Here is a 17,865-nt window from a genome sequence, read left to right on the forward strand (position 1 = left end):
ATGTCAAAAGTGTTGATTAAATTCATTAACTTAATATATATTAAGTAAATAAAAATTAGATATCCTTTAATATAGTAGCCCTGCTATTTCCCCGACAGATACACGTGCACTTGTAAAAGTGTATGGACAAGGACATGCAATGCAATGTGGGAAGAGTGAAAGACTGAAGACAATCTGAAATGTCCATCAATACAGACTTGCGAAATGAATTTTAATACTTCAAGAGAATTTAATACCAGGCAGCCATTAGAAAGAATGAGACATACCTATACATATTAAAGATATAAACACCAAGATACACTGTTATTTAAAAGAAAAAAGCAAAATGCAGAAATACATACACACACACACACACACACACACATATACACACACATATACACACCTACAGGATAGTACCATTTGTTGGAAAACAATGATTATATATGTCCATGTGTGTAATATACATATATAAAACAGCTTTAAAAATTAAGTCCAGGTGCACTGGGTGACTCAGTCACTTAAGCGTCTAACTTCAACTCAGCTCATGAGCTCAGAGTTCATGAGTTCAAGCCCCATATCAGGTGGGCTCTGTGCCGACTGACAGCTCACAGTCTCTGCTTCAGATTCCATGTCTCCTTTCTCTCTGCCTCTCTCCAATTCGTGCTGTCTCTCTATCTCTGTCTCTGTCTCTTTCTCTCTCTCAAAAATAAATAAGCATTAAAAAAAATTAAGTCTAGGGGCACCTAGCTGGCTCAGTCAGTTAAGCATTCAACTTTGGTCAGGTTGTGATCTCAGAGCTTGTGGGTTTGAACCCCGTGCTGCACTCTGTGCTGACAGCTCAGAGTCTGGAGCCTGCTTCAGATTCATCTCCATCTCACTCTGCCCATCCCCTGTTCACATACCGCCTCTCTCTCAAATATAAATAAACATTTTTTAAAAATGTAAAAATTAAGTCCAGCAGTTACTTTGCCTTTAAGTAAGTCAAAAGGGCCACTGCAACTAATAACTTAAATTCTCTAAATTTTTACTGTAGTATAATTTTTCAGTATTTTCTTTGCTGAGTTGTAATTTATCAAATGTTTCAATTCTTAAAGATATTTTAGTACAAAACCTATTTTAAAAATCAGGGACTCCTGCGTGGCTCAGTCAGTTGAGCGTCTGACTCTTGATTTCGGTTCAGGTAATGATCTCACAGTTCGTAGGATTAAGTCCTGCATCAGACTGCGCGGACAGCGCACACATCATGCCTAGGATTCTCCCTCTCTGCCTCTCCTTCACTCTCTCTCTCTCAAAATAAATAAATAAACTTAAAAAAAAAAAAAAGATTAAGTATGTTACCAGAGCCTACTGTAAACTTTGAATCTTGTACACATGCAATTTCAAAATTATTCCAGGAATCCACTGGATTTGAAATGCTTTTTATGGGGCACCTGGATGGCTCAGTTGGTTAAGTGTCAGACTTTGGCTCAGGTCATGATCTCACAGTTTGTGGGCTCAAGCCCCACATTGGGCTCTGTGTTGAAAGCTCAGAGCCTGGAGCCTGCTTCATAGTCTATGTCTCCCATTCTCTCTGCTCCTCCTTAGCTCATGCTCTGTCTTTCTCTGTCCCTCAAAAATAAATAAATGTTTAAAAAAATTTTTTAAATACTTTTTATGGCTTCCTTCTAACTTATTCAACTTAGAAGAAGTTCTCAATAGGCAACTGACTATTGGCATAACTAGAGAGAATCCATCATCTCTAACTCTGGTCTTAGTCAATATATATTCAACAAATAAATATCTTTTTTGTTTTCATGGTAATACAAATCACAATTTATACATATATACTTATGTAATTTTACTGTCTGAGTCTCCTACTAAATTATAAAATAAATAGATACGTGTATTATGCCACCTACTGTCAGTCTCTTACCTGTCTTTTGTTCTCTTTGTTTCATTTTATTTAAGTCTTCAGTAGCCTCACCAAGATTTTCTGCTAGTATTCTAAATAAAAGATTAAGATCTTCTTGATTTAGATTAACCTGTGAAACATCATTAAAAGAAAAGATAAAGATACTTCATTTTAAAATAAAACAATTTTAATATAGAAAATAAATTACTATTTATAAAATGTGAAGGACAGAATAACCTTCACAGTTAGTGAAAATTAGATCTTCACTACCCATTCAATTATTTCACTACTTATTTCATTTATTTTTATTTTCAAAGGTAACAAAACAATTGGAAGAAAAAATGTAATTTATCAGTCACTATTATTACACTACTTATATAATCTTTAGTGAAAGATAATAATGATTAAAGCAATCAGAATATTTTAAAAAATGACAAACCCAGGGGCACCTGGGTGGTTCAGTCAGTTAAGCATCCAACTTTGGCTCAGGCCATGGTCTCACAGTTTGTAAGTTGGAGCCCCACAGTAGGCTCTGTGCTGACAGCTCAGAGTTTAGAGTCTGCTTCTTATTCAATAGTGTCTCCTTCTCTCTCTGCCTCTCCCCCACTTGTGCTCGGCCTCTCTCTGTCTCTCAAAAATGTAAGTGTAAAAAAATTTTTTAATAAAAAATAAATTAAAAAATGACAAACAGAAAAATAAAAATTCTACTTTTTAAAAAATAACTCCAATGAAATAAAAAGGATACCTGCAATATAAAAAATAAGCATTTCTGGGGCACCTGGGTGGCTCACTCAGTTGAGCATCCAACTTCAGCTCAAATAATGATCTCACGGCTCATGATTTAGAGCCCCACATCGGTCGGGCTCTGTGCTGACAGCTCAGAGCCTGGAGCCTGCTTCAAATTCTGTTTCCCTCTCTCTGCCCCTTCCCTGCTTATGCTCTCTCTCTCTCTCAAAAGTAAATAGACATTTAAAAAAAAAAAAAGCATTTCTCTCAATGCTGTAAGGGTACTCAGATATCCCTGAAATTAAAAATTAAAAGTATGTGTATATAACATATAATATGAGATAAAAAATACAAATTAGTAACTTATGCACAGATCTTGCTAATGTGTACATATACAGCATATTTAAAAATTAAGTAATGAAGAGGGAGACTGAGATGAACTCACCTCCCATATATGTACAGACCAAATCTAAACTACATATGGACCATTTCTCTATGAGAAAGACCTAAAACCTGATAAACTGCTCTTCAAAACAAAAGATAAAAGATCATACTGAAATGAGCTGGAAAGATAAAGGGACAGTCTCACAAAATAAAATCCACCCCCAGTGTGGTGCCACACAATAGGAAGGGATCTCACGAGAGATGCTTCTCTTGGAGGACTGATGAGTTGGTGCTCCCCACGGGCCACCTCTGCCCCTGGGATCTGTACCACAGGGAAGAGCCCCCAGAATGTCTGGCTTGGAAAACCAACAGTGCTGACCTCCAGAGGTACCAAAGTGCTGTAGGAAACGGAGATTCCCAAAGGGTGTGTCCCAAGATCCAATGTAAAAAAAATGGCAGTTTGAAATGTCCTTAGACTACATGTGGGGGAAATTCACTGGCTGATCTGGGTACACTAGCTGAAGGAGCAAAAGACATCTGAAACACTCCTGGGAGACTGACACGCTGCAGCTGCCACTGTTGCACTTTCCGCAGAGCCTGCTAGCATAGACAGGGTAGCTCCACTGAGGCACTCTCCCAGAGCCTGGCTGGGACAAGCAGAGGAGCAGTCCCAGCACTTGCTGAGGCCAGAGTGCACTGGCAACTGTGGTGCTCCCTTGCACCCTGGCTGGGCCAGAGAGCAGAGCGGGGTGCAGTTCTCCCACTCCCTAGCTCACATTTGCAAGCACAGGCAGTTGCAACACACCTGTGGCTAGAACTAGTGAGTGATCCTGGCATTTTTCCACTGCCAGTCTAAAGGTGGTGCACAGACACGAAAGGCATTAGCCTATTTCACTGCTGTAGCCCATGGGCACACACAGTCAAGACATTTTCCCACTCTTTTGAAGCCAGTGAGCATGCTCTGCCCCCTACACTAACTAACCATCTTCCTAAAGCCTGCAGCCATGTCCATTCCAGAAAGAGAACACCCCTGATGCCCTGGCCCTACTAGTCAAGAGAGTTGGTGTTCCAGAGCTCCAAAAGACCAGAACAAGCAGAAGGACAGTTCTTGGCAGGTCACCACCCTCAGGGCACTGCACAGACAGCAGACTGAAGCACAACCTCAGTCTTCTAATGAAAAAGGCCTATTTACTCAGCCTTGAGCATCAGCTTGAGGGACAGGATTCAGGTTTCCCACATACCTAAAGAGTAAGAAAGTACTTTTGGGGTACAAAAGCAGGAAGACACCAGCCTTGCACATCTCCCTTGGCCTCATTACAGCTAGACAAGACTTCTCTGAAAGGATTTCATGCATTCATTTACACACCAATACAACACACCAATTTCTGCAATTGTTGCTCAGTGGACACCTCTAGATCTTCTAGTCTAAAGCCCAGCAGGGATTATGACTGTATTCCCATAGGACTGTATACATTTGCATACTTTAAAAGCAGTTGCCTGAGCCTCTGGCTTCTAATCAGCCTGAAACTAGGTGTTAAATAATATTGCTCCCCTTGGATCACTGATAGATCTTGGTACACACTCAACAACAACAGCATACTGGTAATAACTCAGGTGTTTTAGACAACCACAAAGGTTTAGAAGACAACCGCAAGCTAAGACAAGGTTGAACAAGAAGAATTATCACCTAAGCAAGGCTACCCATTCAAGAATGAAAAGAGTAGCTGTTTCACCAAATAAATAGAAACAAACACAGAAAATCAAGTAAAATGAGGAAACAAGTATTTTCAAACAAGAATAAGACAAAGCCTGAGAAAAACATCTTAATGACATGGAGTTAAACAATCTACCTGATAAAGAATTAAAGTTATAATCATAAAGCACTCACTGAATTCAGGAAAAGAATGAATAAGCACAGTGAGAATTTCAACAAAAAGATATAAAATATAAGAGAGTACCAAACAGAAGCCAGAGAACTAAAGATACAGTAACTGAACTGAAAAATACACTGGAGGGGTTCAACATCAGACTGGATGAAGAAGAACAGGTTGATGAGCATGAAAATAAAGAAACAGAACTCACCAAGACAGAGCAACAACATTTAAAAAAAATATTTTAATGAAAATTTCTTAAGGGACAAACAGAAGAACATTAAAATTACTGAGGTCTTAGAAGAGAAGAGAGAGGAAAGTGGCAAACGACTTTTTGAAGAAATAATGCCTGAAAACTTCCGTAACCTAGGGAAGGAAACAGACATCCAGGTCCAAGAGGCACAAAAAGTACCAAAAAAGATGAATGCAAGGAGCATTACACCAAGACTTATTCTAATTAAAAAGTCAAAAGTTAAAGAAAAAAATCTTAAAAGCAGCAAGACAAAAACAACTTGATACATTCAAGGAAAACCTCATAAGGCTACTGGCAGGTTTCTCAAGAAACGAAGAGAAATCTTAAATAAACACCTTAACTGTATACCTAAAGGAACTAGAAAAGAACAAACAAAATCCAAAGTTAGTAGAAAACAGAAATGGTAAAACTCAGAGAGTAAATAAATGAAATACTTAAAAAATAAATTAAAAAGATGAATGAAACTGAAAGATTGTTTTGTGAAAAGATAAACAAAAGTGATAAACCTCTATCCAGACTCAAGAAAATAAGACAGGGTCCAAATAAATCAGAAATGAAAGAGAAGGTACAACTGACACAACAGAAATAAAGATTCACAACAGACTACTACAAACAATTATAAGCCAATAAATTGGGCAATCTAGAAAATAATGGAACAATTTCTAGAAATACACAACCTTTCAAGACTGAATCACGAAGAAATAGAAAATCTGAATAGACTGATTACAAGTAATGAAAGTGAATCAATAATGTTAAAAGTCCCCCCAAAACAAAAGCCCATGGCCAGATGGCATCACAGATTAATTCTACCAAACATTGAATTATTCCAAGAAATAAAAAGGGAAGGAACATCTCCAAATTCATTTCACAAGGGCAGCATTATGCTAATACCAAAACCAGACAAATACACTACAAAAATTGATATAATATTATAAGCAATATCCCTGATGAACATAGATGCAAAGTCCCTAACAAAATATTAGCGAACCAAATTCAATGATACATTAAAGGATCATACACCACATTTAAGTGGGATATACTCCAAGGAAGCAAGGATGGTTAAACACCCACAAATCAATCAACATGATACATCACATTAAAAAATGATGGATAAAAATCACATAATCACCTCAACAGATGCAGACAGAAGCATTTGACAAAATTCAACACCCATTTTTGATAAAAACTCAACAAGCCAGGTATACAAGGAACACACTTCAACAGAATCAAGATCATATATGACAAACCCACAGGTTAACATCATACTTAATGGTAAAAAGCTGAAAGCTTTTTCTCTAAATCAGAAACAAGACAAGGATGCCCATTCTCTCCTGTCTATTCAACATAAGACTGGAAGTCCCGGCCATAGCATTTAGGTAATAAAAAGAAATAAAAGGCATCCAAATTGAACTATATCAACTAAAAAGCTTCTGCACAGAAAAAGAAACCATCATTAAGATGAAAGAGCAAACTACTGAATGGGAAAAGATATTTGCAAATCATATATCTGATAAGCAGTTAATATCAGATTATATAGAGAACTCATAGAACCCAGTAACAAAAAAAAATCTGGTTAGAAAACAAGAAGAGGATATAAATAGACATTCTTCCAATGAAGACACAGAAATGATCAACAAGCACACAAAAAGAGGCTCAACATCACTAATCATCAGGGAAATGCAAATCAAAACCACAGTAAGATATCACTTCACACCTCTCAGAATGGCTATTACCCAAAAGACTAGAAACAACTAATATTGGGAAGGATGTGAAGAAAAGGGAACCACTGGGCCCTATTGGTAGGAATGTAGACTAGCCATTATGGAGAATAATATGGAGGTTCCTAAAAATACATAAAATAGAGCTAACATATGATCTAGCAATTCCACTACTGCTTATCTATCTAAAGAAAACAAAAACATTTATGCTAAATGATGTCAGAGAAAGACAAACACAGCATGATTTTACTGATATGAGGCATCTAAAAAGCAAACAAAATAAAACAGAACAAAACTAAACTAAACTAAACTAAAAACCAGGCTCACAGACACAGAGAACAGATTTGTGGTTCCCAGAGGGGAAGAGGGATTAGGGGAATGAAATGGGTGTAAAGGATTAATAAATTCAAACTTATACTTATAATATAAATAAGTCATGGAGATATAATGTACAGGATGGGAAATACAGTCAATAATACTAAATTAACTTTGTAAAGTGACAGATACTAACTATACTTATTGTAGTGACTATTTTGCAATGTATATGTAATGTGTGTGTGTGTGTATATAACACTTAACTGAAGATTAAATTCTGCTAAAAAACATCTCTTTGGATATCATCTCACTGAAAGTGTTCCTATGCCAACCAATCAAAAATTTCACATATCATAGTGATTTATTCTAACAAAGTCTTAAGAGTCTGAAAGTTCAATAACAAGTGTTTTTCACTCACATACTTACATTCATTGATTCAAGATGTCCTTTAATTTCTACAACAGGTACTTTGTGATACCAAGATGCAGCTAGATTTCGGTTTACAGAAAGTTTCAAGTTAGTTGGGTGCAAGAGCTGAACATCAGGATGGGAGATGCCTGGCTGGATCACTGTCCTAATGAAAAATATAAGTGATATATATGCATAAACATAGGAGGGAAATGCAACCTATAATTAAAAAGACACAAAATCAAAAGTTGCTATTCTACTGATTTGAAACTATTGTGCTACTTTTTTTCTAATCTCAATCTATAATTCACTTTAGGGAAAGAGTAAAATACATGATAGACAATGACCCATTAAGAAAAATTTTTTCTTCCAACAGTAGATCACACATGGAATAAATTTTAAAAAGATATTCATGTTGTTGAATATGTTGATGATTCATTAAATATAGTTGTACAAAGACTGATATATGCATTGATACAGAGATCAAAGGAAAAAAAGTGGCAAGATGAACAGTTAGCATTTTCTATAGAGTTGATAAAACTCTTCTCCAGGATTATTTTCTGGACTTGCCTTATAATTTTCCTTTTTTATTCAGGATAATTAAATCTCCTTGGATAAGGTAGAAATGATTTTAAAATGTATTATATATAGACTATCATGGGTCATCTGGTGGGTGCTCTACAGAAACATCATTACTTATGCAGTATTCTGCCAAAAATATGTAAGTGTAATTAAATCATGAAGAATCACTCAGATAAAACCAAATTAAGAGACACTCCGTGAAACAACTAGATTGTACTCTTCAAAACTGTCTCATCATGAAAGACTAAGAAAGGCTGAAAAATTAATCCAGAGCAAATAAGTACTATTAATATTGAAATCCCCCTCAGTGGTGCAGGATAGAGTTTAATGCCATCCACATGTGATCCTGGATCAAGGGAAAAAATTACTATTATAGACATTATTGGAACAACTAGTAAAATCTGAACACTGACTCCATATTAGATACGATTGCTTTATCAGTGTTAAATTTCCAGAATTTGAAAACTGCATTGTGTAAGAGGATGTGTGTCCTTGTTCTTAGAAAACACATGCTAAAGCATTTAGAACAAAGGGTTAAGATGTCTATACTCAAATGGTTCAGCAAAAAATGTTTTAACTTCTGATTATAAAATAAAAAAGTCTTAGGGATATAATGTACAGCAAGGTGATGAGTTAAAAATACCGTATTGTATATCTGAAAGTTGTTAAGTAGATCTTAAATGTTCTCATACCAAGAAAAAAATAAAACGTGTGGTGACAAATGTTAGTTAGACTTATTGTGATGATCGTTTCACAATATATACAAATACTGAATCATGTTATGTACCTGAAGTAAGACAGTATGTCAATTTTATCTCAACTTAAAAATTAAATTAAGAAGATGTTTTAGGGGCCCCTGAGTGGCTTAGTCTGTTAAACAGCCGACTTCGGATCAGGTCATGATCTCACAGTTCGTGGGTTCAAGCCCCACGTCAGGTTCTGTGCTGACAGCTCAGAGATGTCAGCTTCAAATTCTGGGTCTCCCTCTCTCTCTGCCCCTCCCCTGCTTGTACTCTGTCTCTGTCTCGCTCTCTCAAAAATAAACATTAAAAAACTTTTTTAAATGTAAGTAAAAATAAAGTATTCTCTGCAAGAGAAGCATACTGGGTATAAATTTCAATGGACATAAAATTCATGGAAAACATTAAATAATACTTAAATCCATAATTATTCAAAGAGGGTATACCTAGAGAGCTTAAGCTTTGTTAGCTGCACATCCATTCTATCAATTACTGGAGGGTTTAAATAGTCTTCCCCAGACACCAGACTAAACTGATTTTGAACTCTGATTAGCCCAAGATCTACCACCACTGCATTCGTGGAGATGGAGGACTGTGGGATGACTATAACTGGTGCTTTCAGATCAATATTGAGAGAAACACGGAAGCTCCTCTGGGCAAGGTCTTTCACACTTCTGGCAGCCTTTTCTGCAGCCTGAGCAGTGGCAGCACTCAGAGCCTCTTTGGCTGTCTGGAAATTGTTCAGGAAGTTCTGTGGACACAGGGTATAAAGGGAGAAAAACAGGATAAGCACATCATTAATAACACCAACTTTTTCTTTATTTCTGTGCTATTTATTTCCTATACATAACCTTCTGTTGAGTCTTACTTATCTAGAATTAGGAAAAATTACTGCTCATCCATCCACACTTACAAGCTACTTGATAAGGGTTAATGTTATATGGCTGAAGAACAGGGCAAGGGAGTGGGAGGCAGGCGGGAGCAGGTTTAGTATATTTTTTGCTTGAAAATTTGGTTTCATTATGTTCTAGCAAAAATAATTCCAGTTCTAGACAAATTTAAAAGACTCAGATTTCAACTGGTAAAGAGAGGTTTTAAGTTCTATCTTAATATATAAATATCATCTATAATCAAAACAATGTACATCCAAAAATCCAAATTTTTTAAGATCTGAAATTGTAACTATCAGACTTAAGTATTTCTAAGGTTAAAATCAACATATAAATAGTGACTTTTACCAGAAATGACATGAGGAATTTATGAAGATAGACAATCTGAATACAACCAACATTCAGTGATACCACACCATCCACTTTGGACATATCAGTATAGAAATCTCCCTCAGTTGCATCCGGATACAAATCCAAGTTAAAATGAAAAACTTCATTTCCCATTATTGACACAGCCTGAAAAGCAGAGATTAGAATGTATTCTGTTCAAGAGGACAATGACAAAGTAAAGTCTCATTTAAAAAGGGCTTATATTTGAAGGGCACTTGTTGGGATGAACACTGGGTGTTGTATTTAAGTGATGAATGATTCCATTTTATTCCTAACCCATGACTACGCTTTATGTTAACTAGCGTGAGAATGAAAATAAATAAATAAATAAATGACAATTTAAAAATAAGTAGAAGAGCTTATATTTATAATCATTAGAGAAACAAACATTTGTGTATCAAAATATATTTCATTAATATTTCTAAAAATATGTCTGAAAATAAAATCTCATATTCAATTATCAAAACATATTAGCTATCTATTTGCTACACCTACTTTTTTATGAACTGTCTTAGGATCAACATCTGTGACAATAATATTTTCCAGTCTGGCAAATAGTGACTGTTTTCTTGACTGAAGAGAAAGAGAAGAATCAAGGCCTGAAAAAAAAATTATATTATTATAATTTCTAAAGACCTACCATAAGAAGACCTCAAGATGTTTCTTCTTACTGCATAATTTTATTTTTTTAACTAACTATGCTTGAACTATCAACTGATAAATTAGTTACAATGTTATATATTTTCAGTGTTATAAACAATGAAACCAATAAATTCATTACAAATCAATTATCTGGATTTTCAACTTTCTGAAAAAACTACACCTAGAGCAAATAGATTATCTTGGGATTTTAGGAAATTTTTTATATCTTAATCCAGTCATGTATATGGAAGCTGTAAATTTCATGAAACAAATGCAGGCTAGAGAGAACTGGCAGTTTGGAAAGAACAAAGAAAAAACCCAATTTTTTGCTTTTTAAGTTATTCAAGAATTTGATTAAACATTCTTTACCTTTATCGGATCACAGTGAGCTGGTAAAGACAGAGTTAGATTAGTTTTTTTAGCAGCTTTTGCCTAAAGGAACATAATGGACTCATAGATAGGCTTTCTCTTCATTATAAGGTTGTTTTGCATTTCTATCAAGATAAAGCATATTCATAGACCTTGACCTGAATTCTGGATTAGCCCAGCCCATTGATGGCATCTCTACATGGACATTAGCATCCCTTTTCACCTCTGAGACAACTTTGAGAGATTCAAAACGCCAGTATATGTCATTCAATTTGACGGTCAGATTCTAACCAAGATCTATATCCCAAAGAATTTAAAAAATCTACAATTCAATATGTCATAAAAAAAAATTATCCAATTTTCACAACTCAGAGCCTTCCATTTATATATTCTTTAGCATTAAAAAAAGCTTGTCTTTTACAAAATTTTTAACGGTATGCAAACTTTTACCTTGAATCTTGATTTCAGCAATATTGTTCTTCTCATCACAAACAATGACACAGAAAGCATTCAACTTGGCAAATAGTCTGAAGTCAATAATGTCCCTGTCTTTAGAAGATGCAATCACTAAAAATAAAACAAAGCATTGTGTCACATGGATTCTAGCAATTCAAACTCTATTAAGGTTTCTTGCTTATATTAAGTGAACCACATTACTGTTTGAAAAAATTATAAAATTCTCAAGTCCTTAAAGATGTCAAATACTTTTTTGCTTTATATATTCTGTATAGTTTACATTTTTTCATATTGAGATGTTACTTTCACAATTTACAAGCCAAAAAAAACAAATAAGGACACTAAAACTCAGAGAAATTAAATAATGTGCCTATGGTTATATACATATTTTAAGTAGCAGAGGCAGGATTTTGAATTGAGTTCTTTCTGATTTAAAATCTGGGCTCTTGGGGCACCTGCATGGCTCAGTTGGTTAAGTGACTGGCTTCGGCTCAGGTCATGATCTCACCATTCATGGGTTCGAGCCCCGCATCAGGCTCTGTGCTGACAGCTAGCACAGAGCCTGGAGCCTGCTTCAGATTCTGTATCTCCCTCTCTCTCTGACCCTCCCCTGCTCGTGCTGTCTCGCTCTGTCTCTCAAAAATTAAAAAAAATAATAATTTAAAAAAATAATAAAATCTGGGCTCTTAACCAACTACATGCTATCCCTATACTGTTAGCCCATGTCTCTGGGTCTTACTTCCTTATTTGTGAAATGGAAGGAAGACTAACCCTTTGTGAAACTCTTTCAGGAGTCACTGAGAAGGGAGGAAGAGGTCGGTGTAAATACAGGTCTTCTTCCCTATTATCTACGTACAGCATTTCCCTCTACCACCAAAATAAAAACAAAACAGGTAGTTTTTTAAAGCACCAGTATCAGTTACATCCGCCTTACACAGCACTTACCCATATATGATTTTGTTTGAAGAGAAAGACAGAAGTAGGGGAAATGGCATGCAAATGACCAAACTAGATGATCTCTGTTTCCCATTTACCATAGAACTCTAATATGCTTATGAACAAGAGACAAAAGTGTTTTTCATACCTTTCTGCAGAGCTGAATTTTTTTGTTGCTTTTCAGCTGAAATTTGTACTTCTTTGGTATCACTTCTTTGGTCATCTGATGGGATAATGGTTGTCAGGTAATTAATAGAAGACAGAAGAGCTTGTGTTTGCAGCAACAGATTTAAAGATGAAAAAGCCACCTAGAAATTTTTAAAAAAGAAAATTAGTTTTACACTCCAATTATACCCATAATCTCCATGATGGGACTGAAAGGCTTCTAGCTAGATTTACATCACTGCTTCCATAGCTTAGAAGGAAAAGAGAGGAGATCAAGATTCACAACTCAGACTCCTTAAAGAGAAAATGTACGGAAAGTAAATTATACTTACATACATTGTGAGTGCCTATGAGTAACCTAATTATTCTATGTCCCAAACATAATTAACATGAAACCTATAATCTGCTTGTCATGGCCAGTTCGATATTCATCATATATATGACTTTTGGATCTTCAATAGACTTTTTATTTTGATTATATAAAACCTGTAAGTTAGTTCACAAAATTCAAAAAACGTTATATGTTATACTGTCAAGAAATGATTTCAGGGGCGCCTGAGTGGCTCAGTCGGTTAAGCCTCCAACTTCGGCTCAGGTCATGATCTCACATTCATGGGTTCAAGCCCCACGTCAGGCTCTGTGCTCACAGCTCAGAGCCTGGAACCTGCTTCCGATTCTGTGTCTCCCTGTCTCTCTGACCTTCCCCGCTCATGCTCTATCTCTCTCTGTCTCAAAAATAAATAAATAAATAAATTTTAAAAATAATTAAAAAAATAAATGATATCAAACGTAAAATTCATGAGATTTAAAAGTACACTTATCAAGTAAGTTCCCAGTTACTAAATGATCTTCCAAAACCACAATAATGACCCTCTCATTTAAAAAAAATCTATGTAGATATATACATATATGTCTGTATATATACATACATACATATACATATACATACACATACATGTATTCATATATGTGTATGTATATGTAAAACTTTTAGGAAAAAAGGGTTACATTTTTTAAAACAATGACTCCAGAAAGCTAAGATACCAACAAAAATTGCTTCAGGAACAATGTGGTTTTCTAACAGCAAATTTAAATTCTTTAAAAATCTTTGCTTATATAAAAGAATTTCCTTTTATTGTCTTAAAGCACTAAGCAGATATAAAAATTAGAAGAAGATTCAAAAGGGTACAAAAATGCTGATTTGAAGGGGCGCATGCACTCTAATGTTTACAGCAGCACTATCAACAATAGCCAAATTATGGAAAGAACCCAAATGCCCATCAACTAATGAACAGATAAGGAAGATGTGGTATGTACACAATGGAATACTACTCAGTGATGAAGAAGAATGAAATCTTACAATTTGCAACAGTGTGGATGTAAATAGAGGGTACTATAATAAGCAAAAAAGTCAGAAAATGCATATCACATGATTTCACTTTTGTGGAATGTGAGAAAGACAACAGATAAACATAGGGGAAGGGAAGGGAAAATATGACAAAAACACAGAGGGAGGTAAAAGACTCTTAAATCCAAAGAACAAACTGAGGATTGTTGGGAGGGAAAGTAGGTGGGCGACGGGTTAAAATGGGCGCTGGGCCTCAAGAAGGGCACTTGTTGGGATGAGCACTGGGTGTCACATGCAAGAGGCAAATTACTGGGGTTCTACTCCTGAACCCTTGACAACACTGTTTGTTAAATAACTCAAATTTAAATTAAAAATAAACAATTTTTTAAAAGAAAAGTTCACAATATTCAACAAATTCTCTCATATCCCAAACGGTAACTTAAAATTTCTATCTCTGATTTTCTTTTTAAAGTAATCTACAAATACATTTTGTCTCCTCTTCCTCCATGTGACTACCTTAGTATGGCTTCAGAAGTAGTCAACAACCTTCCTTGTACTTCCCATACCTTCTCAGGTCTGCATTAAACAACGGTATCTAGTTTGATTTGTTTAAAACGTTGTTTGTTCTTTGTAAATTAAAGTTCCATTGGCTATCACATTCCCTTTTTTGGAAATAACTAGATGTGCTACAAGAAGTCAAAACACCAGCTCTATTATAATCAATGACACAGAGCATGGTAAGTATCTATGAGACTTATAACTTTTACTGACTCTTGATTATTTTATCAAATTACCCACCCTGTCATTATTCCTCAAAGGATACTGGAGCCCTCCACAATAAGTTGTTTTCAAATAAGATATATTCTTTTAATAAAATTTCTTACCTTAAGTGTTTGTTCAGTTTTTTCAAAAGTAGTTTGAAAACTAGGTCCATTCTTATCAGCCTAAAAAAAAGAATACAAGTTCTGAAAAAAGATTAAGACCAAAGTAAATAAATAATGTATTTATTACCTTTAGTTTTTTATATATATTCAGAACTGTGATTTTACATATATTGAATTTTACTGTCATTGTTTTAAAGTTACATCCAAATTACTTATTTATTACAACCATGCAATTTTGTTCTCCTCTTCAAAGAAAAAAAAAAAAAAAAAACAAAAAAAACATGGCAACATGTACTTCTGGGAAACTACAGCTAGAGACCAGAATTATTAACTCTGTAAGTTGGACGGTTTAAAGGTCATCTAGCCCATCACCTAATATATCCTTTTATATCTTTGAGAAGTCTATTTTAGGTTATCTCTACTGAAAGAAACCTCATTTCCTTACAAATTTAATCATTAGAGAACTTGTGATTTAATTAGGCCTCTGTATGCAGTCAAAAATCTACCTCCCAGCAAAATTATCTATTGGTTCAAGTTCTGTCTCTTGGGAACATCCATAGTAAATTCAGTTTTACATCTTGTGAGAAGCCTTCTGCCTAGGCTAGCTTCTCTGTCTCCCTGATGCCATCAAGTTTTATGTTCTTCTTTATGAGAGAATCAATCATATTGTATTTTACTTGTTTACTTTATTTATTTTACTTGTCTATCTGCCTACTAGTCCATAATTTCCTTGAAAACAGGGCATGCTTTTCATCTCCATATCCCAAATGCCTAACAGAACCTGACAAAGGCATTCAATAAATACTTGATGAATAATTAAACTAATCAACTAATCTTGAATGAAGCTAAATACCATTACTTCCTTCAGCATTTCTCATATGATATCTTCTTGAGTCCCTATCCAATCCTCATAGTTTTCTTCTGAATCCAATCAAATTCGACTTTATCCCCTGTGATACAGGATACTCAGGCAAATGTCCCTTACATACACAATGAACTTAGGTAGGTAAATATGTCCCAAGAGGTACAAGTTCATGCTACTTCAACCCAAGCTTCCATCTTTGGGGATAGGGAATTTGGTGTCTTTTTTTCTTTTTTAATTTTTCTTAAGGTTTTATTTTTATTTTTGAGAGAGAGAGAGACACCGAGTATGAGCAGGGGAGGGTCAGAGAGAGAAGGACACAGAATCAGAAACAGGTTCCAGGCTCTGAGCTGTCAGCACAGAGCCTGACATGAGGCTCAAACCCATGAACCGTAAGATCATGACCTGAGCTGAAGTCAGCCACTTAACCGACTGAGCCACCCAGGCACCCCAGTTTGACATCTTTTAAATGGTCCTATTATTTTACTTAAGTAAAAGAATAAGTGTATAAATGAAAAGAGCAACAGTGGATATTCTTATGATTAAAACCTATAACACACATATGAGCCTTTAGTAATCTGCTGTCATCTTTTTCCTTCCAGAGGACAATTTAGGGTATACAATAAATATGTAAACATTCTATGGCCCTTACCTTAATATATTCTACTTTTAAGAGATCTAATCCAGGTTTATCAGAAGAGCTAATCAAATGAAGGGGCTTCTTTTTGGATCCTAGATTAAAGAAAAAGAAGTGTTTCAAATAAAATGCTTTTTAAGATTGGCATTTGTATTTATTTATTTGCTTGCTTATTTATTTAGAGAGAGAGAGTGCAAGTGGGGGGGGGGCAAAAAGAGGGAGAGAGAGAATCCCAAGCAGGTACCATGCTGGCAGCACAGAGCCCAATTTGGAGCTCAATCTCATGAACCATTAGATTATTACCTAAGCCCAAACCAAGAGTTGGGAACTTAACTGAGTGAACCAAGATTGGAATTTTCTAGATTTCTTTAAAAACCTTAGTACTTAAGGTTATTAAGTACTTAAAGTAAGTACTTAAAGCCTATCTGCACTTATTTTCATGGTTACTTAATACTAATACCATCACTGGTGAATAAATAAATGAATCCATATACTTACCTTATCTTTAGCATCCAACTTACTTAAAAACATGCATATTTGTTTTCATTTGATTTTACATCTGTGTTCAAAAATAATACTTCTCTAGATATTTTTAAGGACATATGTGCATTTGTATGGCAGTAGAAAGACTATAGGCTTACAAATTACGAAAAAGGAAACCTAGGGGTGTCTGGGTGGCTCAGTTGGTTAAGCATCTGGCTTTGGATCAGGTCCTGATCTCGCGCTTCATGGGTTCGAGACCCGTATCAGGCTCTGTGCTGACAGCTCAGAGCCTGGAGTCTGTCTTCAGCTTCTGTGTCTCCCTCTCTCTCTGACCCTCCCCTGCTTACGCTGTCTCTCTCTCAAAAATAAATAAAACATTAAAAAAAATTTAAGGAAAAATGAATTTTAGTTCATCTCTACCCTTACCAAAAGCTATTTAATTTCAGCTTTCTCTACTATACCATAAGAATGAACTATAAAAATATGTAATATCCTATTGAACTATAAAATTCAAAGAATAAATATTTCATTCATATTAAAGAAATTTAAATAATTTTCCTTTGTTTAGGCTAAGAAAGCTTATTTTACTTAGAAAATTAAAGTATTTTTTAAAGGAAAGGAATTGCTAAATTTCCTTTAATTAAAAAACTACAGATACACTCCCAGATGTCCTCTACATCCTCAGGTAGATGTACCAAGGAACTGTGTCAAAAAGGAGAAGTGATTTATGCACCGTTTTATCCATCTTTTATTATTTTCAGGGTTTCCTTTAATGTTTATTTATTTTTGAGACAAGGAGAGACAGAGTGTAAACAGGGAAGGGCAGAGAGAGAGGGAGACACAGAATCTTAAACAGGCTCCAGGCTGTGAGCTGTCAGCACAGAACCCAATGCAAGGCTCGAACCCCACAAACCCTGAGATCATGACCTGAGC

At 35.3% G+C, this 17,865-nt stretch overlaps 1 protein-coding gene across 1 annotated transcript in view; it reads right to left on the reverse strand.

Moving 5' to 3' along the window:
- VPS13C (vacuolar protein sorting 13 homolog C) overlaps nt 1-17,865 on the reverse strand; it is a 173,026-nt gene that overhangs the window by 87,374 nt on the left and 67,787 nt on the right. Inside the window, exons 27-35 of the mRNA XM_029952250.1 lie at nt 16,465-16,580; nt 14,951-15,010; nt 12,702-12,861; nt 11,612-11,728; nt 10,646-10,749; nt 10,109-10,276; nt 9,317-9,621; nt 7,567-7,714; nt 1,895-2,003 (exon numbers count right to left, since the gene is read on the reverse strand). Coding sequence (XP_029808110.1) covers nt 1,895-2,003; nt 7,567-7,714; nt 9,317-9,621; nt 10,109-10,276; nt 10,646-10,749; nt 11,612-11,728; nt 12,702-12,861; nt 14,951-15,010; nt 16,465-16,580 — 1,287 coding nt within the window. The remainder of the gene's footprint in view (nt 1-1,894; nt 2,004-7,566; nt 7,715-9,316; nt 9,622-10,108; nt 10,277-10,645; nt 10,750-11,611; nt 11,729-12,701; nt 12,862-14,950; nt 15,011-16,464; nt 16,581-17,865) is intronic.

The sequence above is a fragment of the Suricata suricatta genome, chromosome 9, assembly GCF_006229205.1.
Source record: "Suricata suricatta isolate VVHF042 chromosome 9, meerkat_22Aug2017_6uvM2_HiC, whole genome shotgun sequence".
Classification (NCBI taxonomy): Eukaryota; Metazoa; Chordata; class Mammalia; order Carnivora; family Herpestidae; genus Suricata; species Suricata suricatta.